Source organism: Myotis nattereri (genome assembly GCF_964212035.1).
Source record: "Myotis nattereri genome assembly, chromosome: 8".
NCBI classification, from domain to species: domain Eukaryota; kingdom Metazoa; phylum Chordata; class Mammalia; order Chiroptera; family Vespertilionidae; genus Myotis; species Myotis nattereri.
Genome location: NC_138083.1, coordinates 29,025,791 through 29,047,758, shown reverse-complemented (window position 1 = coordinate 29,047,758; position 21,968 = coordinate 29,025,791). Strand labels below are relative to the sequence as shown.

The following is a 21,968-nucleotide window of genomic DNA, read 5'->3' as shown; positions in this document are numbered from 1 at the left end:
CCCTTCTCCGTCAGCCTCGCCTGCCTCATTGTCCCCTCTCAGGGCTTGATGGGGTCAGCAGGGATCGTTATTCTTACTCCCGCTCCAGCTGTAAGGTTCTGTTCCAGAAAGTGAGTAGGAGCAAATCATTCCCAATGGCTTTCCTAGCTGTAAAGGGCTCAGATTCTGATCCTTTAACTGGTTCTTACTTAACAAAGTGCAAAACGAAGCTGTTTTAAATTCAGCCTCAGGCAAAGCCTCAGTCTCACAGCAAAGAAAAGAATTGTTAAGCATTTTTAGGATCCATGAAGAGCAGCTCAGACATACAAGGAATCAAGGAAATGAGAATCCAGATGAGAAGATACCATTTGAAACTTATTACCTGAATGGGCTAGGGAGGCTCTGAGCATCACCAACATGCAAATCTATCGCTGCTCCTAATTATGGCAAATGATAACCAGATGGAGATCATTTTAACTATGATAAGAAAATTAATAAGATTAGCCTTTTCCGGTTCTATTCGCCAATCCCTTCATCAAGCGATTCTGGAGACTCGGCCTTTGTCTCAGTTTTCTTGTCTGTATGAGACCAGGATGCTCCCCCCTTCACCCCCTCCCATCCCCCCCCCCCCCACACACACACACACACCCATACACAGTATCACATTTTGGAATTGATAAGCTAACACTGTGAGGGTGTTTTTTTGCTTGAGATTTGCCATTAAACCAAAACCAAAACAAACCTTGAGGCTTTTCACGAAGTCTCTTTTTCACTCTCACATTCTTTTTAATCCCCTTCAGACTGAGATAAAACAAAGAAAAGTCAAAGATACAGCTTTCTTTGTAATTCATTTTGCATGCCATTAAAAAGGAGAGGGAAAAGAGACAGAACCCAATAGGAAAATGGTAAAGAATATGAGTAGACAGTTCACAGTATCAGAATCCCAAATGGCCAGCATGTGCATGAAAAGCAGCTCAGACATACAAGGAATCAAGGAAATGAGAACCCAGATGAGAAGATACCATTTGAAATGTCTGGCAGTATCAGGGTTTGGCAAAATCGTGGAGAAACAGGAATACCCAGACTCTGCTGGGGAAGGTGAGGTGGGCGCCGGGGGAGGTGGGGGGGAGCGGGTAAATGCTATAGCCACTTTGGATGAGGTAAAGTTGGATCCTAGTGAAATGGATAAGATTCCCTCCCACTCAGCCATTCTGCTTCTGGCCGTGTTTCCACGGAAAGCCTCACACAAGTGCACCAGGAGGCAGGCACCAGGGGCTTCACTGAGGCCTTGTCCGTGATAATGAAAAATTAGACACAAGCTCTATACCCATCAGCAAGGGAATGGATGAAAAAATAATACATTATGTTCCTATGTTAGAATACTATATAAGGCAGATTCATATGTATCAACATTAGCTAGAAGTAAAAAGTCATACAGTTGAGTGAAAAAAGCAAAAGCTTGTTCATTGAACCTAAAATTAAAATGACCACCACACACAAAGCAACAATTCTATTGCTTATGGAGACATATATATATGTAAGGTATAAAAATGGGCTGGAAGGAATAAATTTCTGTAAAAGTGGTCAACTTTAGTTGAAATGTTTAATTCGTTAATAAGAAAAAAGAAGCAAATATATCTTAATTGCCGATTTGGGGTGGTATAAACTTGGATATTAGGGTTCCCTGTAAATTTCAGAGCATTTCCATTTCTGAAGAAAAGTATAATATGCCAAGGTAAACGTAAGATAGCTTACAGATCAGACAGTGGAAACTGGCCTTATCTAACTGGCCGAGGCACCTAATTTTAGGGCTGCCGCACATATCTTTGTTTTTTTCCCCAGCATTCATTTTATTTCTCAGCAGTTGCATTTTGCAGGACCCTGTCCTCTGCCCATTGCATCTGTTAGTCATTAGGATGAAGGTGACAGCATATGCCACTGCCCCTTGGGTGATTCATTCAGGTTTAGCTTCAGAGGTAAACAAGTCCAGAGACTGTGGTTGCAAAAGCGTCTGACCAGATCTCCCATCCCTTTGAGGTGTTAAGTTGGATGAAATGTCTTCATATTCACACCCTTGCCAATGCAGGAGCTTCAACATACACCTTCTTCCTATAGGAGAATTTTTCTTCCTCGTTCTTTTGTAATCAGGCGTGGCCACATGGTTTAACATTGGCCAGTGATAGGTAAACAGAGTGACAGTTTTCCCAGTCACTGCCTCCTTGACCACACCCTTTTCCCTCTGTTGTAGTTGAGACCCTGGCTGCCCCATCAGCTTGGGTTCCAGGATAAGGACAAAGATGATGCAGATCTACTTGTATGACACTGAGCTGGAAGATGAGAGGAAAAAAATCCCTTGTTGTTTTATGCCCCTGAGATTTGGGGCTTGCTTGCTCTGTGTCATACCTAGCCCAGGGGTCGGCACACTGCGGCTCCTTGAGTGCGGCTCTTCCACAAAATACCACGTGCGGGCGCGCACACACAGTGCGATTGAAACTTCGTGGCCACACTCAAGGGGCCAAAGAGCCGCATGTGGCTTGAGAGCCGCAGTTTGCCGACCACTGACCTAGCCCGTCCTGGCCTCACTGAGAAGGTAACACCTAAGCAGAGAACTGAAGGAGGAGAGGAGACCAGCCATGCAGGTACGTGGAGAAAGCACGTTCCACTCAGAGAACAGCAAGTGCAAAGGTTCCGAAGAGGGAGCTTGCTTTATTTTATTTTTAAATAAGCAAAAGTTTATTTAGAAGGTCACAGTGGTAGAAGAAATGGGTTCAGGAAACAGTTACAGAGGCAAAAGAAAGGCCCTTGGAGCTTAGAAGAAAGAGAAAGGTAAAGGTACACAGCCTGGGGGGAAGAAGCCGGGGACTGGAAAGGCTGAGGCAGTTTCCATCCTAAGAGCTGCTAAGGGTGGGGATTTTAGGGGAGGATCTTAATAGAATAGTCATCAGCTTTTCAGGTACCTCTTTTCAGAGTCATGGTCCCTACAGGTAGGTAGGGACCAGCACAGGGGGTGTTTAGTCAGTGCAGCTGGTCCTGAGGCAGCCATGGCATCACTTGCCTGATGTTGCTGCTTTTCTGGGCCTGGAGCTGAAACACAGCTGAGGCCTAGATGTATTTGATGTGGGTCAGAACCTATTGTCCTGGGGGCTTAATGCTTAAGGGTTCCCTTGTTTGTTCTCCCTCTAAGGAGTCTAACTGGCATGAGTAGCAACATGCCAGGGGAGGAAAGGTCAGGGAGGTCTGAACCTCGGGACCTGATATGCTAGGGGAGGGAAGTTTACCCTTGGGCGAGGTCCTTGTTTTCCTTGTTTTGTGCGTTGCTAGTCACCCGGGAAGTTCTGCCCTGGTGACCTTGTGCACCTGACCTATCTGCTCTGTTCACGTCTGTCTGACTCCTACCACATTCCCCCATGAAGGGAGGGAGGAGCTCTCTTGATGCATTCCAGGACTGGAAAGAAGCCAGATTTTTCAAGGCAATGATGCCAAAGTGTGAGCAACCAGTCAGACTTTCACGCAGCCTGTAGGGCTGGAAATAGGGCTTAATCTTGTTGATCCTGTTCTCTCCTCTATGGAGTGGGAAGGCGGGAGTGAGAGAAATAGAAGAGGGGATGAAAGAAAAGAGAGATTTGGAGCAGGCAGATGCAGACTAGGAGAGCAGGGCCCCCAGATCCACGGGCCACAGCTCCTCATATACTAAACTGGTAGTGTCACCGTGTGGAGAGCTTGTGAGGCCTCTGAAGTTTGACCACTGCCATAAAGAAAGTGAGTCCTTGCATCCACAGAGCGCTAACAACTGACCATTGATAACCAGAACATCCCTCTCCCCCATTCATCTTGTTCTTCTCATGCCCATGAATTTTTCTTAGAGCCACACAGAACCCAAGCAACCTCCAACAGACAAACCAAGGCAGCAGGGTTTGTCTTAGAAGTGTGCTGGGCAGTGCCCAGCAAAAGGGGCAGCTTCCCCTCTGAGCAACATAGGAGACTGTGCATGCCACATATTACTTCTTTCCTTAAATCCTGATCATTCTCCATGTTTTAAAATGAAGTCGCAGGTTTCTTTCGGCTCTGTGCAGACTTAAAACCACAGATCCTCCCAATTAGCGGTTGTTAGTAAAAGAAACGCTGGGCAAATAAGGCTGAGTGGGCAGTGATTGATGCTGATGCAAGAAGGAGACAGAATTCTAAATATCAAATTTATGCAGAGGAAACTTGATAGAGTTGCAGAGGTACAATCCTGCTGTGTGTATCAGCCACAGAAATAGCCAGGAAGATTCTCTGGAAGAAACCCCTGTTAACCACTTGGGTTTCTAAAAGCTAATGGCGCCTCTCGCTGAACACAACCATTAATCTCAAATGCTCCATGCTAATTGGTTGTCTCAGATTACTGAACTCAAATTAGCATCTGTAACTCCTAAAGATATAAAAATAGGTCTATAAGAATCTCAAATATCTATATGTTTTCTCTCTTTGGCCAAAAGAAAAGTTAACAGCCCTGGCCAATGTGACTCAGTTGGTTGGAGTATTGTCCTGTACACAAAGGCTAACATGGGCCAAATAAACAAGGTTTAAGATTATGTGGGCCGCAAAAAAACAAAAGCTTCAATTTTCATAGAAACATAGATTTATTTCGATAGACACATGCTGAATACAAAGGGCTGAGTAATCGTTAACATAAAATAATAGAACATTTTAGCCATATCTGGTTTGGCTCAATAGATAGAGCTTCGGTCTGCGGACTGAAGAGTCCCAGGTTCGATTCTAGCCAAGGGCACATGCCTGGGTTGCTGGCTCAATCCTCAGTAGGGGGTATGCAAGAGGCAGCCAATCAATAATTCTCTCTCATCATTGATGTTTCTATCTCTCTCTCCCTCTCCCTTCCTCTCTAAAATCAATAAAATATATTTAAAAAAATAGAACATTTTAATAAAAAATAATGTTTTTTCTTGAACACAGACACTGAATAACTGCACAAATTAATAAGCATAACACAAATAAACTTATTTTTCTTGTTCTCCGAAAGCGAAATATTTCCTGTTGCGCACACCAAACAAGCCAGTCCTAGACTAATGACATGGCAATTGGCTGCTAAAATATTCGCTGCTAGTATTAGTGGACAGAAATGGTGTGCCTGCGCATAAGGTGCCTAAGGTAAATGAATGCAACACGATTATAGTAATCGGTCATTAGCGAACATTGTAGTTCGTTATTAATAATTATGTATAACAGGATTTGTAAAAGTTAAGTTATGAGATTTTTATTAAAACATTTCTCACATACCGTTATATTGGCTGGGCCACAAAAATATCTATTGTGGGCCACATGCAGCCTACAGGCCTCGGGTTTGACATACACTGAAGGGTGCGGGTTCAGTCCCCAGTAGGAGCACGTGCAGGAGGCAGCCAATCAATGTTTCACTCTCACATCGATGTTTCTCTCTCTCTCTCCCTCTCCCCTACTATCTCTCTAAAATCAATAAAAGCATGTCCTTGGGTGAGGATTACAAAAAAGAAGAGTTAAGAAACAGATGTTCTGGTAGATAGGTGGCCTTAACACAGTGCATGCAAAAGCATTGTCATAGAAAGCCCTGTCCTCCTTTTCTTCTTAGTGATTCCTAAAGAAATTTTATTTGTAATTGAAAGCCTATTGAAATGAAAAGGGAGGTTCCATCCAATTTAAGTAACGCCAGAATTAGGATTGGTGGTTAGGCCCTTGCTTAGGAAAAAAACACACAAAAAAACTCAAGGTCTGAGAAGGCAGGAATGCATAATGCGAATGGGTACCAGCAAGAAATCCATTGTGCAAGAATCAACAGCAAAGGCGAGCGCAGGGCGAATCAATATATTGCGATGCAGTAGGATTCAGCCTTCACTTCCCACTCCTTCCACAATCCATCCTTGAGCCACAGTTCCTGAGAGAGTAAGGGGCACTACTGGAATTTGGGGACATTATGGTTCTTGGTTTATGGAATTATCCTCTACATCAGTGATTTTCAACCTTTTTCATCCCGTGGCACACATAAACTAATAACTAAAATTCTGCAGCACACCAAGAAATATGTTTTTTGCCAATCTGACCAAAAAATGGTATAATTTTTATTCATTCACACCAGTCAACTATTGCTGTGTTGACTGTTGTCATTTTTTATATTTGACAATCTCAGGGGAAAGAGGTCAGTGCTCCTGACTAAATAGTCAGGTATTGCATGTTTTTTTGTTTGTTTGTTTGTTTGTTGTTGTTTTTAAATATATTTTATTGATCTTTTTTTACAGAGAGAAAGGGAGAGGGATAGAGAGTTAGAAACATCGATGAGAGAGAAACATCGATCAGCTGCCTCCTGCACACCCCTTCCTGGGGTTGTGCCCTCAACCAAGGTACATGCCCTTGACCGGAATCGAACCTGGGATCCTTGAGTCCACAGGCCGACGCTCTGTCCACTGAGCCAAACCGGTTAGGGCTGGTATTGCATGTTTTAACAATTCTTCTAGCATGCCGGTTGAAAAATCACTATTCTAACTTGTAGGATATTTATATCCTTGACCCCATCACTAAATGCAAGTAGCATTTTCCAATCACTGGCACAAAACGTCCCCAGTCTCTCCCTAGAGTAGACATTATAGTCCCAAGCTGAGAGCCCTATATATAAGTCAGGGCTATATTAACAGGTAGAATATGGTGGGGCTTGAACATAGCTGTGGGAATGCAACATTGGGCAGCAACTGACCAAGTTATCAAAGATCCATCCTTCTGTCTACATTTAGTGCATTAGGAAAAAGAGAAGCAATTAGCTTTATTTGCTGGTGAAGAAACAGTGATGTCCAAAAGGCCACACCAGACACATGATTAAAGAGATGGCTTTGTAGTTGGCAGTAATGCAAATTTTAAAAGGAAATCAAAGACTGAAATGAGCTGGAGGCAGGTTCAAAAGAACTGACTGAAGCAGTGACTGATTCAACCCATATTGTTATTGCTCTTTGGAAAGAGATTGGGGGGAGCTGGGTGCCTTTGAAGATGAATTGCAGTCTGCTTGACATTTGCAAGAAAAATAGAGAAAACAGGCTAATTTTTTTGGATTCTTTTGGACACTGAGTTTAGGACACCTGATTTCAAACATTACGTATAATAATGAAGCTCCGATGAAAACTTAAAATCCTGCATATCAAAGTTGTTGACCAGTTAATAAGTACATGCTACACTCCTTGGAATGTTCTGTATAGATGCTGCCTCGGGTGGGCAGTTTCAGGAACTCTCCAACTTCCCCAGTGTTACTATGGAGCATCTCCTTCTCTCTTTCATTCTTCCCACTGACAACTAACACAACACAGGATTTTCAAACAGACCTTTTTGCTACAAAGAACATGATCGGGACCGCTTGATGGGGGCTAGGATTAGATGGCAGTAATGTTGTCCCTGTTAATTTCCTGATGTTGATGGTTGCGTTGGGGTTATGTGGAAGAATGTCCTTGCTGGTAGGAAAATCAGGGTGGGCATCAGGTTGGCAAATAATTAATGAGAAATAGTTGTTTGTATTGTGCTTGCAAGTTTCCTATGAGTTTGAGATCATTTCAAGAAAAAAATTAAAACAAACCTCTGGAGAGTAATTGTAAAACTTCTTTCGGTGGCCTACTTTATTATTAAAACAAACAAACAAAAGACTTAGCTCAGGGCTTGGCAAATAGTATTCGCCTAACAAATGGTACTGCTGTTAGAGAGCCAAGGGAAGGGGCGAAGGGTCCTGCAGTGGCAGGGTGAGGGGTCCCTACCCATCTGCTTCCCCACAGATGATCGGTCCGGGGGTCATAAGGCAGGACAATAGGGGCTAAGAGATTGAACCTGCAACCCAAGCACGTGCCCTTGACTGGGAATCGAACCCAAGACGCTTTGGTGTGTGGGCCAACACTCTACCTGAGCCACACTGGCCAGGATACCAACATTTTTATTATAACTACTAATTGAGTAAGTGGATGGGGAGTGGGTGTGTAGAATTAAAGCTAGTAATTAATTACAGCATATATTAGAGCAAAAAAGAGAAAATATATTATTTTGATTTAAAGTATAACAGTTTAAAGCATAAAGCTGGTGGCTGTATAAGGAATTCAGCCACTTACAAATTATTTGTGCAAAATTTTTTCTAGAATAAATGATATGAAAGTTCTTTGTTTCAAAAGACTTAAGAGATTCCTATGTTAAGAATTAGGGTGCCCAGAGAGGTACAGAAAGTTAGGTCAAGAACTAGGATTTGGCTCCAATTCTGGTTTCTTACTGTCTATTATTAAATCTCTTAGTTTATTTGTTACTCTTCCTTTATTTTATTTTTTTAATTTTTTTTTTTATATTTTATTGATTTTTTACAGAGAGGAAGGAAGAGAGATAGAGAGTTAGAAACATCGATGAGAGAGAAACATCGATCAGCTGCCTCCTGCACATCTCCTACTGGGGATGTGCCCGCAACCCAGGCACATGCCCTTGACCAGAATCGAACCTGGGACCTCTCAGTCCACAGACCGACGCTCTATCCACTGAGCCAAACCGGTTTCGGCTATTTTATTTTTTTTTAAATATATTTTATTGATTTTTTACAGAGAGGAAGGGAGAGGGATAGAGAGTCAGAAACATCGATGTGAGAGAAACATCGATCAGCTGCCTCCTGCACACTCCCCACTGGGGATGTGCCTGCAACCAAGGTACATGCCCTTGACCGGAATCGAACCCAGGACCCCTAAGTCTGCAGGCCGATGCTCTATCCACTGAGCCAAACCAGTTAGGGCTGTTACTATTCCTTTAAAAAACAAAAAGATGGTTTTAATTGAGAGATAAAGCATCTATAGGATTATGTAGGGAGTAAAGAAAGAAATATCTGAGCTGTGTAAATGCCCAGAACTGTCTGCATTGGGGGTCTGCACTGTCTCTGTGCAGTGCATCCCTTTGGCATCTGGTGAAGCCCATGAACGCAGAATAAAGTTTTTAACTGCATGAAGTAAAACATATAGGCTTACCAAGGGAAAACACTAAAACGTAGCTATTAAAATACGTAAAGAACAAAATGTGTGATATTGTAATGAATATATGTTTTTTAAATTCATGTTTAAATAATACGATCTAGCGTCAGGACCAATAACTGTGGTGATTTCATAGTCGTTGTCTTTGTCTACTTGGGCTGCCATAACAAAATACCATAAACTGAATGGCTTAAACAAAAGAAATTATTTTTCTCACAGTTCTGGACACTGGAAGTCCAAGGCAGGGAATCAGCATGGTCAGTGTGGTGAGGACTCTCTCCCTGGCTTGGAGAAGGCCTCCTTCTTGTTGTATCCTCAATGGCCTTTCCTCAGTTCCTTCACATGACAAGAGAGGGGGGAGAGAGAAAGAAAAATGAGAGAGGTCTTCCTCTTCTTAGAAGGCCACCAATCTTATCTGATTGAGGCCCCACCTTTATGACCTCATTTAATCTTTTTTTCTTTCTTTTTTTTTAGTAAATCTTTATTGTTCAGATTATTACATTTGTTCCTCTTTTTTTCCCCCCATAGCTCCCCTCCACCCAGTTCCCACCCCACCCTCTGCCCTTATTCCCCCACTGTCCTCATCCCTAGGTGCACAATTTTTGTCCAGGCTCTTCCCGCATCTCCCACACCCCTTTCCCCACCAAGAATAGTGAGTCCATTCCCTTTTTATGTCCCTGATTCTATTATAATCACCAGTTCATTCTGTTCATCAGATTATTTATTCACTTGATTCTTAGATTCACTTGTTGATAGATGCATATTTGTTGTTCATAATTAGTATCTTTACCTTTTTCTTCTTCTTCCTCTTCTTAAAGGATACCTTTCAGCATTTCATATAATATTGGTTTGGTGGTGATGAACTCCTTTAGCTTTTCCTTATCTGTGAAGCTCTTTATCTGACCTTCAATTCTGAATGATAGCTTTGCTGGATAAAGTAATCTTGGTTGTAGGTTCTTGCTATTCATCACTTTGAATATTTCTTGCCACTCCCTTCTGGCCTGCAAAGTTCCTGTTGAGAAATCAGCTGACAGTCGTATGGGTACTCCCTTGTAGGTAACTGAGTTTCTTTCTCTTGCTGCTTTTAAGATTCTCTCTTTGTTTTTTGCTCTTGGCATTTTAATTATGATGTGTCTTGGTGTGGTCCTCTTTGGAGTCCTTTTGTTTGGGGTTCTCTGCGCTTCCTGGACTTGTAAGTCTATTTCTTTCACCAGGTAGGGAAAGTTTTCTGTCATTATTTCTTCAAATAGGTTTTCAATATCTTGCTCTCTCTCATCTTCTGGCACCCCTATAATTCTGATGTTGGTACGCTTGAAGCTGTCCCAGAGGCTCCTTACACTATCCTCGTATTTTCGGATTCTTTTTTCATTTTGCTTTTCGGGTTGGGTGTTTTTTGCTTCTTCGCATTTCAAATCATTGACTTGATTCTTGCGCTCCTCTGGTCTGCTGTTGGGAGTCTGTATAATATTCGTTATTTCAGTCCGTGTATGCTTAATTTCTAGTTGGTTCTTTATCACAACATCGAGGGTCTCATTAGATTTCTTGAGGATCTCAATAACTTTATTGGCGGCTTCTAGACAGATCTTGAGAGACCTTAAAAGTGTGGTTCTGAACTCAATATCCTCCATTGACAGTTTTGTCCTGTTTCTTTGTCTCCGCATTTTTTATGCTTTCTTGGTGCACCCCCTAGTGGTCTTTGTGCGCAGTCTTGTTGTAGTTAAGCCTTGATTGTTGTAGTTAATACTAGGGGGATTTGACCTCCAGGCCAACTGGCTGTGAGAATCAGCTGTGTCTGCAGTGGGAAAACTTCTGTCCTCTGTGGAGGTGCTAATCTAGCCTTTGCCTGAGGCTATCTGGCAAATGGCTCTGCGCAGGGCTTGGGCAGGGTGGGTCACATGGGATCAACAGAGCGGGTGGAGGGGGCAGTTATGGCTGCTCTCAGTCCCATCCCCAGAGGCTCTGCCTCTCAGAGTCCCAGCAACTGCTTCAAACCTCAGAGAGAAAGCTGCCCTCGCGTTCCGACCAATGCCAGACAGTCCCGCTTCTCCCGTTTGAGTCTGGGTCCCTAGAGACTCGCCCAGAACTGGAGCTCAGAATCTGAGACTCCCTCTCGATTGAAAACGACAACCGCGCCCTCAGCCACCAGCCCGCTCCACGCGCACCTCCGCACCTTTGTATTTTCCGCACTGTGCCTCCTCTGAGTCTCGTATGCTGTTCTCTTTCCTTCTAGTTGAAGAATTTCCCCTCAGCCAGTCTTCCTGTGGTTCTGGGCAGTGTTCGTTCCGTCTTTTAGTTGTATTTGTGAAGTGGTTGTTCGAGGCAGCTAACTCCGGTGTTTACCTATGCCGCCATCTTGGTTTTCCACCTCATTTAATCTTAGTAACCTCTTAAAAGGCCCATCTCCTTTAAGGATTAGGACTTTAACATATGAATTTTGGAGAAACACAGTTCAGTCCATAGCATAGTGATGGGCATATGTGATATTTCAAAACATGTTCAACAAACTATAATGTGATATGAAAATAGCTGTGATCTACTGGTGATAAAGTCACACGTATTGCTGCTAATGGGTTTATTGCCTACATTCATCATGGAAGGAAATGCGTAATTTTAGGTAGAGGTTAGTGAAAATAAAGATATGATATTTTTCCCATCTAAGTTCACAGCCACTCTGAACTTCTTTACAAGGACCTCAGGTTAGGAACCCCTGAAACATGTTCTTGTTTTGGGCAAACAAGTGGCATACCCCCAGGACGGTGGGAACAGATTCAGAAATCATCTGATTCTGCCGATTGCCCATTACCCAGGAGCAGTAAGTGTGTTGCATTAGAAAGAGACATCACCTGCTTTGGGCCGGCTTTCTGATATTTTTGAGTATGTGTTTGAGTAATGGGATGTGTTTGTCTTACAGACAGCGGTCACCTAAACACTACACAACGTGACTCCTGGGCCTCTGAGAACTTCTGGGTCGACCCTTCTGTAAATGGCCAACCGGAGACCAAGGCAGAAGATGAGGAACTTCGGAAATCCCTGGATAGACTCTATGAGATGTTTGGCCACCCACCACCAGCCTCTCGAAACCCACTCTCTGCATCTGTCTGCCAGTGCCTGTCTCAGAAAATCGACGAACTGCAGGGCCAGGAGAGCCAGAAGTACGCCCTCCGCAGTTTTCAAATGGCCCGCGTCATTTTCAACCGGGATGGCTGCTCCTTGTTACAGAGGTATTCCAGGGACGCCCGATTCTACCCGCTGGGAGAAGGAAGTCAGTCTCTGGATGACGAAAAGCCGACCCCAGGACTTTCCAAAGACATTGTTCGTTTCCTCTTGCAGCAGAATGTGATGGGAGACCCATAACTGGTGCCTGGTGGTGAGAGCAGGCCACTGTCAGTACACCACCCAGGTCCGTTCTGGTCTGTCTTGCCAGCTGTGTGCCCCGTCCCCAGCTAAGTGCTCTGCAGCCAACAGCTGGCATCTGTGACCAAGTATTAGAGGCTGGTCAGCCCAAATAGAGAGCCATCGGTGCCTGGGAATTTTATAGCCCCTGTGGCCACATGCCCTCCTACCTTTCCCTTTGGCCTGAGGCCAGTGATGGGCTGGTTTGGGAGTTCAAAAAGCCCAGCTTCCTTGTCTCAAAGGAAGACATGCTCTGTGGCATAATTTACTCTTTGGAGCTCCAGGCCGATGCTGTCTTTCCATTCATTCACCTATTGGTGCCACCTATGAGCCTTTCCTCAATAAATCGCTTGTACTTGAATCCTTGACTCAGAGTCCACTTCTGGGAGAACCAGACCTAAGGGAACAGGCTTCCATCAGATGGATTTTTTGAAGGGAATAAAACCATGCTGAATCAAGTAAAGAATTATACCATGTTGTAAAACTGTGACCACGCGATTGAGAGAGTCTGTCCCAGAAGAATACAAAGATTTCAATACGCTTCCAAAAAAGTGCTTCGCATCTTAGTCAGGCCCTTGCCTTTCCAAATCCAGAACTGCCTATTTTATAATACCACCTGGGAGTGGAAGGGACATGTGGACCTCCTAAAATAACAGCTAGGATTCACAAATTAAAGAAAAAATAAAGTCTCTTCGTCTCCGCCAGATTGCAAATGTGAAAGGTGAGGAGAAAATAAAGGTGCTCCACACACCCAAGTATGCGCAAGCTCAGGATGACGGGCTGGGCGGGCCAGTGGCCTCGTCAGCTTGTGGTGGGAGAGAGAGGAGTCCTTTGCCCAGGTGCACTCCTTCCTCTGGTGGTTTCTGCCTTCTGCCTGCCGCCAGCACCTCTGCCACCTTCTGAATGGTTGGCCCCCTCACCCCTGCCCTGTCTTGACTTCACCAGAGAGTGGCTTTACCTTGTCTTTTTTCATTATTTTTTAAATTTATCTCTTCGTTATAGTTAAAAAATACAATATAATATTTTATTATTTCAGACATATAACAGTGATTAGACATTTATGTACCTTTTTTTAAAAATATGTTTTTATTGATTTCAGAGGGAGAGAGAGATAGAAACATCAATGATGAGAGGGAGTCATTGATTGGCTGACTCCTGCATGTCCCTTACTGGGGAATGGAGCTCGCAACCCAGGCATGTGCCCTTGACCAAAATCGAACCCAGGACCCTTCAATCTGCAGGCCGACACTCCATCCACTGAGCCAAACCAGTTAGAGCGACATTTATGTACATTATGAAATGATCCCCCAATAAGTGTGATATCCATCTGACATCATACAATATTATTGACTATATTCCTTGTGGCTTTAAATCGCCGATGCAGGCTTGTGCTGGCAGGTGCTCTGCTCCACTAACATGTCCTGAACCCCCATTTGAGACTCAGTTGGTAGATGACGTCACCTGGGACCAAGTTCCCTGCAACTGTCATTGGAAGCCTCGCAGTAATCCTTACCTAGACAGTTCTCCAAACAAACTGCATTGACAGGAAAGGGTTATATCAATCGTTTCAGAGGGAACAAGAAGAGAAGCTGGCAAAGCTGTGCAGTTAGATTTGGAGAAACTTCTGATGAAATTTAATTGGCATAAGATCCCCTAAGCTTTTCAGAAACCATATTAGGCAACTAGATCAGCCTAACCGTGACCATTCAGAGTGAATGCGTCCTCACAGGCAGGTTCCTTGGGGACTCTGGGATGGAGACAGAAGCCTTTTAAAGGTCAGGAAGGTCAGACATAAGAAACATTTCAGACGTAAGACACAGTTCCACATTGACGTGCAGACGCACCACTGGAAGGAGACCTAAGTGGTAGGAAACAGGAAATGAACAGGCCTCTGAGAGACTTGAGAAAACAAGCCTCCCAATTTTCCTCCGACCAGCAGTCTTCCCCCACAGGCCTCTGCTATTCAACTGGCCCCACATAGTCTGAAACCAATGGGACTTATAATAGAAAATCTACAGGTTGAATTTGAAGGTCAGTCTAGTTTTATTGTTTTTTAATGTGAAGCAAATTAATAGATGCCCTTGAAGAATGTTGTAGTTCTTAGTATCATGCAGTCACTGAAATATTGGAGATTAGTTTCCATGGCTACCAACAAAAAAGAAACTGACTTATTTTATACTGTTTTTATTTTTTTCTTTCCTAATTGAGATTTTGTTTGTCTTGAGGATCAGTACACAGACATATCAATTTGTACACAATTCTTAGCATACGTACCAAAAATGTAAAGTCATGTAGTTGTCATTCTTTTCTAAACAGTTATTCCAGTGACTTTCCAGCTTAAAATGTAGAGGCTAACTTTCCTTAATAGAGTATCAAGTACCAATATCTTCAAATGTTGATACGCTGTTACATCAAAGTCCCACTAATTCACAATTTAATACCATATATACTACGTAATCAAATTTTCAATCTTTCACAGCACGCTGACAAAGTTACTAGGGAAACTGGACTACCACCAAAGATGTTACAGATGCACAGAATTCTGACAGGGAGAGCCAAGATCAAGGAGTGGTTTTCTTTAGGAAACAATGCTACCAAAAAACATGTGAATAGAAGTAATTTAAAATGTTCAAGACATAGCAAATGCATGACTGACTCCAAATTGCCAGTGAGGATGCTTTGTATTATAGGATATAAGAACTACCACCATCAATGGAATGTTAAGCTGACACCCAAGACAATCAAAGTCTCCCATATTCAGTATCCCACTATTTTCTGATTGTACCAAAAAAAATAAACAACCAGCAAATGATTTCACCTCTTTAAAAAAAAAAAAAAAAAAAAAAGCATTTACACTTTTTGAAAAATGGGATAAGGTGGAATTCCATTCTCTTTAAAAACGTTTCTAGAGCTACTGAAAAACTTGCATTTGCAAAATAGTTGATAAAAGTATTCCTCTGGATTGTATAAGAAGGGAGACAGGGACCACTGATCAGACATGATATATGATATTAATCAGACTTGGCTTCTTTCTCTCCTGCTTCATCTGAGGTTGGACTCTCCTCGTGTTTAGTTGCTCCGTTTTCCGCAGGTAAATCTTTAGGTTCCTGGTCAGCCACTTGGACCTGCTTTCCCTTGACTCCCCTTTCCCCTTTGGTTTGCACTTTTTTGTCTGCAGATTTATCCTTTCCTGCCGCCTTTTTGGGCTTCGTTTCCACTTTTGCAGGAGTAGGTTTGGCTGACAACCTGGCCGACCTCCTCTTGGGCTCCCCCTTGGCCGCCCCCTCCGCAGGGCTGACCTTCCTGTTGGGCATCGTGGAGGCGGGCTGGGCATGTGCTGGGTGCCTGAGGGCCTGGGCACCTACTGTCTGGGCGAACCTGGGCTGCCAGGCCGCTGCCCCGTCTCCTGCCTCCCAAACTGCTCTTTTATACTGTTTTTAAAGGACAAAAGATATAAGCTATTTGACTCTCCATGCCCGGAGGCAGCAGCTTCTCTTGGGCAGTGAGATTTTAGTGTCAATAATTTTGTTAACTTCATCAGTGCTATGGGCTCTCAGCCAGTGGTTAGACTCTAAAATCAGAGAATTAACAAGTCTAAAAGCCAGAAGCACCTGATGGTAAAAAAAAGGAGTGTGGCCTGTTCTTGTTTGTATCTGAGTAAGTGCTTGTGACAGGTCAGAACAAGATATCTGATTCCCTGCAATCTCGTGCCTTAATTTGATCTCCGTGGGTCAGGATGGCATTTTCCATTTATCTCTGTTTACCTTCAATAAAGACTAAGAGGAAATGACACTGAGGCTCTGACCGTTGGCATTATTAGTTAATTCTGCCCTACACATCACTCACTGACATATTACCATCCTACCAAGGTTCTGACTGGCCTGTGATACCACCTGTGGCCCTTTGGTCTTGGGGAGGATGGATCTGCTTGCAGGAACGCCAAAGAAGAGAACTGCTGCCATGTTTTAACTTCATGAAACTATTATTCACTTCATTAGTCTATTTCTTTGCTTGACCTATGTAAGGGCACATGTAATGGATTTTTTTTTTTAATGACGTTTTTATTGATTTGAGAGAGGAAGGGAGAGGGATAGAGAGCTAGAAACATCAGTGATGAGAGAGAATTATTGATCAACTGCCTCCTGCATGCCTCCCACTGGGGATTCGGCCCAAAACCCTGTTGTGTCCTGACCAGGAATCAAACCATGACCTCCAGGTTCATGGGTCCACACTCAACCACTGAGCCATACCGGCCGGACCACATGTACTAGATCTTATTAACACAAAACAACACAGTAATACTTTCAAAACTTTAAAGCTTAGTTGGAAAACTTTTTATTGGGTTACGATAATCTTGTATAAAGTGTTTATAAGTAAACATCTTGATGATTTTCATAGACGGAGCCCACCTATGCAATGGACAGCTGTGAGCAGCTAGTCCCTGTGGCCCCTTCTGAGTGGGAATTTTCACCTGGAAAACTGAGGAGGCTGGTTCGCTCAGACCAGTGTTTCTCAGACTGCTGGCAGGACACAAAGCAATGTCTGTGCACAAACAACGTTATTTTCATTGTTGTCTATTCAGTTTAATATATTAGAGAAGTATAACTACTATGTCTAATCTATGCTTCTACAGATATTACATAGAATAAATCTAATATAAATATTTAAAATATAAAAGTGAATTGAACTATTGAAAGTGTTAAATTAATAATAGCTCAGGTGACATATAGGTGTGTCAAAATTATAAAAGTGGTATACTGGAAATGACTGAAATTCAGAACACAATGGGTTAGGCAAGCTATTCTATGTCTCCCGCCATCTCTCTCCTGGAATGCTGCGAGAAACTTCCATCAGGTGAACCCACATCTAGCTTTGCCTCTCTTTACCTTGCACCCATAGTGCAAATCCTTTCTAAAAGCAAAGCATGCATGAATGGCCAGAAGATTAAAAAGCAGGGTCTAGCCTTATCAAATATGAAAACATTTTAACTCCACAATAATTAAAGCAGCAATAAAACAGAAAAGAAAAAGAGTTCAGTCCGTAAATAGATATGAATGCAAGAGAAACTGAGTATATGATGAAGCTAGCATTTCAAATGCATAATGAAAAGATTAAGTTTTTTAGCAAATGTTTTCTTTCCTTTTCTTTTCTTTTCTTTTCTTTCCTTTTCTTTCTCAAATGGTCTTAAAGTAACTGGCTTCCCACACTGGAAGGGGAGAGTGAAAAAGCCTGACTCCTCACCTCACTCCTGATATCTAAATGAATTCTAGGTGCTCTGGGGTCACCAAGGATGGATGGTTAGTGCCTGGGTGGGCGCTTTAGGCTGGGTGGTCCGAGAAAGACTGAAGAAGTAGCCTTTGAGCCGAGAGCTGCAGGATTCACAAGAACCAGCTGCACAAAGACTGGAGTGGAGCATCGGGAAGAGGAAGGAGCATTTGCAGAGCTGGTGCGAAACTCAGCCTGAAATGAGCTCAAGCTGGACAGAAGGAAGTCCCGTGTTTGGAGCACAGCATACAGGGGCAGAATAGCAGGTGAATTTCAGAAGCAGGTGAGGGCTTTTTAAGCCAGGGCAAGGAATTTGAATTTTATTCTAAATAGGAAATGATTTCTGGATTTTAAGCAAGAGAATAAGAAAATATTCGTGGAAATTTAGTATGTGTTCAGGGTAACATTTCAAAATACTCGTAAAGTTTGAATTCCTAAATATTCAATCAACAGATCCTCACATCACACTATACACAAACACAGATTCCAGATGGATTGAAGATCTAAATGTAAAAAATAAAACTATAAAAGTTGCAGATGACACTGTTGGTATTTTAATCATCTTTTTCTCCCTCTATTTCCATTCTCTCAGGTCACGTTGCAATGGCGCCTCCCTCCACTTTCTTCTCCACGGGAACACCACTCTCCCTATGGGTCAGAGAACTCAATGTTCCCAACAAGTTCAAGTTCAGAGAAAGAACATGCTATGTTGATCCAAACGACAGCCCTTTGGGAGAAATGATTCTTTAGTCCAAGAAGCTTGTGGACCAGACTCAGGCATGTTTGCCTGTTTGCAACCCACTGGCCTTATTCTCTCATTGCTTTTTGAGAAACATTGGCCCGAGCAAACCATTTTTACATCTGCCGTTTTCTTCCTCTTGCCATTGCTGTTACCTGCTCCCAGCTTTCATCTCCGGAAAGCCCTCCTCAAGGTTCTCCCTGCTGCCAGCCTCTCTCACACACTGGTCTTCCTAAATCCAGTCAGTACTGGATCCCATCCCGTCCCCCACAGAAACCTCCCAAGCTCCTTAACACCCGCAGGGTGAAGCACAGACCCAGGTCCACACTATTCTAACCTGGCTGTCCTGCCCCCTCCTCAGTCCTAGATCCTTATATCCAAGCTCTATGGCAGTGGTCCTCAACCTTCCTAATGCCGCGACCCTTTAATACAGTTCCTCATGTTGTGGTGACGCCCAATGTCATTGTTACAAATTGAACATAATTAAAGCATAGTGATTAATCACAAAAACAATATGTAATTATATATGTGTTTTCCGATGGTCTTAGGCGACCCCTGTGAAAGGGTCGTTCGACCCCCAAAGGGGTCACGACCCACAGGTTGAGAACCGCTGCTTTATGGCCTCCAAAACATTCCATCCTTTCTCCAGCCCCCACGGCTCTGCTCTACTGATTTATGCTTTAATCCTACACAGCAGGACCATCCTCTGTTAACATGTGTCCATCTTCCTTCCAATGGACAGAGCGCTTATCTTCCCCAGGCTCAGCACAGAACAGTGCTGGGCAAACACTGATCATGAGCTGTTCTCCCGTCATGTCTCCTGTTCAGCCTCCTGGTGGAGCCAGCTTGTCAAGTTCTTGCTCTTTCCTGTAACTGAAGCCATGAATTTTAAGCCAGGAGCAAGGGGTGGGGGTGGGAGGTGGAATTGTACCTTCTGAGAGACATCATGGCAAAAGCAAGAGTCCAAGTGTAGGCGTCAGAGGCAACAACTCGGCCATTAACAAGTGGGATGTTCAGTGAGGCTCATATAATCCCTCTGGGCCTCATTTCCTTCTGCAAAATGAGGACATTAGCAAAGCTCCAGGTCTCCCTCAAGCTCAAACATTCTGTGCAAATCTCCACGAGGGCGGATTCAGGAAACCGATTTTCCAATTGATTGAGCGGTGTGGCGTTATTGCATGGAGAATTAAACTACTGTTCGTCACAATTCATTTCCTGAGTGTGGCCCATCAGCCAATGTTTATTAAGTACCATTTACTCTGCAGTACCCTGGATTAAGTGCTGTGGAGACACAGAAGTGGTATCTCACAGGATCCTTGACCTCAAAGAGTTTATTACATAAGCAGAATTTATTATATAATAAAAGCTCACCGAGCTCATGATCCAGGAAGTTACTTTCTGTTTGTTTACCCACCTAAGACTTCTGTAAAGTTTTACTTGAACCATTACATAAAATCCCTGTGTGAACTATGTATTCTATGTATCATTTCTATATTATTTTATTCGACACACACACATACATATACTTTATGTTTAGCTATAAATATATGCATTGAAAATGTGTATATTTAAAATATCTCCATGAACAGGCAGAGTTTTTTTGTTTGTTTGTTTTTTTACTTTTTAATAAACCAAAGGATGTGGATTTTAAAACCTTCATAAAAGAAGAGAGAATTGTGCTACCTGCCCATTACCTAGGTTCAATAGCAGTCAGCTTTCTGCCATTCTTTTTATTGTTCCCCTCACTCTCCTTTGTGTGTGTGTGCTAAAGCATTGCTTCTTCAGTGATCAGTAGTGAAGGACCCTTATTTAGTTTCCAATCAGTTATGGACCAATGCAAACACACAACTCAGCATGCAAGTTCAACAATGCCCATTAACAAATAAGGTTGATTGATGAATGGATAGATGGTGGGTAGATGGATATTCAAGAGCTAATGGTAAATGTTAATGGTAAAATCTGGTAGGTATGCAGGTCTTACTTGTAAATTTTTATCAAGTTTTCTCCATATTTGACATTTTTCAAAATAAAATGTTGGGAAAATATATGCAGGATAGGTTTTAAGTGTATTAAATATTTACACATACATTTATAACTTGAAATTTTAAATTACCACAAACATTCCTAAGACAATCTCTTTTCTTAATAGAAAACATACTTGAAATACAAAGGATAACTTTATTGGCTCTTAAGAGCTAGAACTAATTAAATAACCATCAGATCATTAAAGAATACTTCCAAATTGCTCTGGGAGATATGACTATAGAGTCATGGTTCCTACTTTCAAAGAACTTAGATTTAAGTTGAGAAAATTTTTTTCATATTGATCTGTCTAGATATCTATTTCATAACCAATACCTAATCTATGTCATCTGCATCATTAACATCTACAGTTTCCTGCCCAGATCATAAAACTGACATTTATACCATCTACATTATCTGTATCAAGTATGTCATCGATATCTATGTTTAGAGCTATATGATTGTATGTACTCTTCAATCATCTACACCTGGACATGGGCAACATCCAGAAACATTTTTTTATTGTCACAACTTGTGGTGCAGAGAGTGCCCTTGGCATCTAGGAAAATGCACAAGACAGCCCCTGACAGCAAAGAATGATCTAGTCTAAATTATCAATAGTGCTGAAGTTGAGAAACCCTAATCAATATCATCCACACCATCTGCATCCATGTTTACAACTATGCCATGCACATCTGCATCTATATTGATATCTACTTACATCTGTATTTAGATCTACATCATCTACATTTGCCTTTACATCTGTGTCACCGACAGCCACATCTACAGCACATACAAAATCTACATCAACCACATCACCTACTTCACCATGTTCATCATCTACATTTACATCTACATCTACCTGAATATCTAATTAGCAGCTCAGAGCATGTTTGTGACATCAGAATGAGTGGTCTGTTTAATATAAAATTAAATTTCAATTTTAATTCTTCCCTCATCTGACCGTAACAATTCTGATCACCCAATTCCAGTGTATTTGGGGGTGTGGGAGGGTGGTCCCCTCACCACCAAACAATTCTTAGACATCAGCTGGGTATCCTACAGTTCCACTCAATTCTGACACTATCTACCTGGAGATAGCATCAGATCCTGTAGGTAGAGGGCTCAGTCCCATCACCTCTTCTGCCCTCCACTTCAGAAATCAATCCCAAATCCAGATTGTTACCTTTGCCTCTGACCAACTGGCTATAAATCAAAGGTTTGCACATCCCCCTTCATAGGTTTGATTAATGTGCTGGAGTGACTCACAGAACTCAGGGGACCGTTTATTCACTAGATTACCAATTTATTACAAAGGATATGAATCAACAGCCAGATGAAGAGATACATATTGCGAGGTACCAAACAAAGGAGTTTCTGTCTTCATGGAGCCTGGGCCCCAGCATGGTGGCAGGTGAAGCTCTCCAAACGCCCTCCTCTTGGGTGTTTTGGGAGGCCCCATTACATAGACATGGCTGACTAAATCAACAATTTTCAACTGGTGTGTCACAAGAAATTTTGAAACATGCAATAACTGACTAGTCAGGGGCACTGACCTCTTTTCCCTTAGATTG

The 21,968-nt window shown here is 42.6% G+C and overlaps 2 protein-coding genes across 2 annotated transcripts in view; one reads left to right on the top strand and one right to left on the bottom strand.

Moving 5' to 3' along the window:
- Positions 1-20,123, top strand: part of SHLD1 (shieldin complex subunit 1) — a 79,472-nt gene extending 59,349 nt beyond the window's left edge. Inside the window, exons 3-4 of the mRNA XM_081096481.1 lie at positions 11,887-13,089; positions 18,226-20,123. Of these exons, the coding sequence (XP_080952607.1) occupies positions 11,887-12,329 (443 nt within the window). The 3' untranslated portion in view covers positions 12,330-13,089; positions 18,226-20,123. The remainder of the gene's footprint in view (positions 1-11,886; positions 13,090-18,225) is intronic.
- On the bottom strand, positions 13,413-16,148 carry LOC308522886 (non-histone chromosomal protein HMG-14-like). The gene has a single exon (XM_081096482.1). It carries the CDS (start codon positions 15,680-15,682, stop codon positions 15,380-15,382), a length of 303 nt encoding a protein of 100 aa, XP_080952608.1. The 5' UTR covers positions 15,683-16,148; the 3' UTR covers positions 13,413-15,379.
- Positions 20,124-21,968: the final 1,845 nt, after the last annotated feature.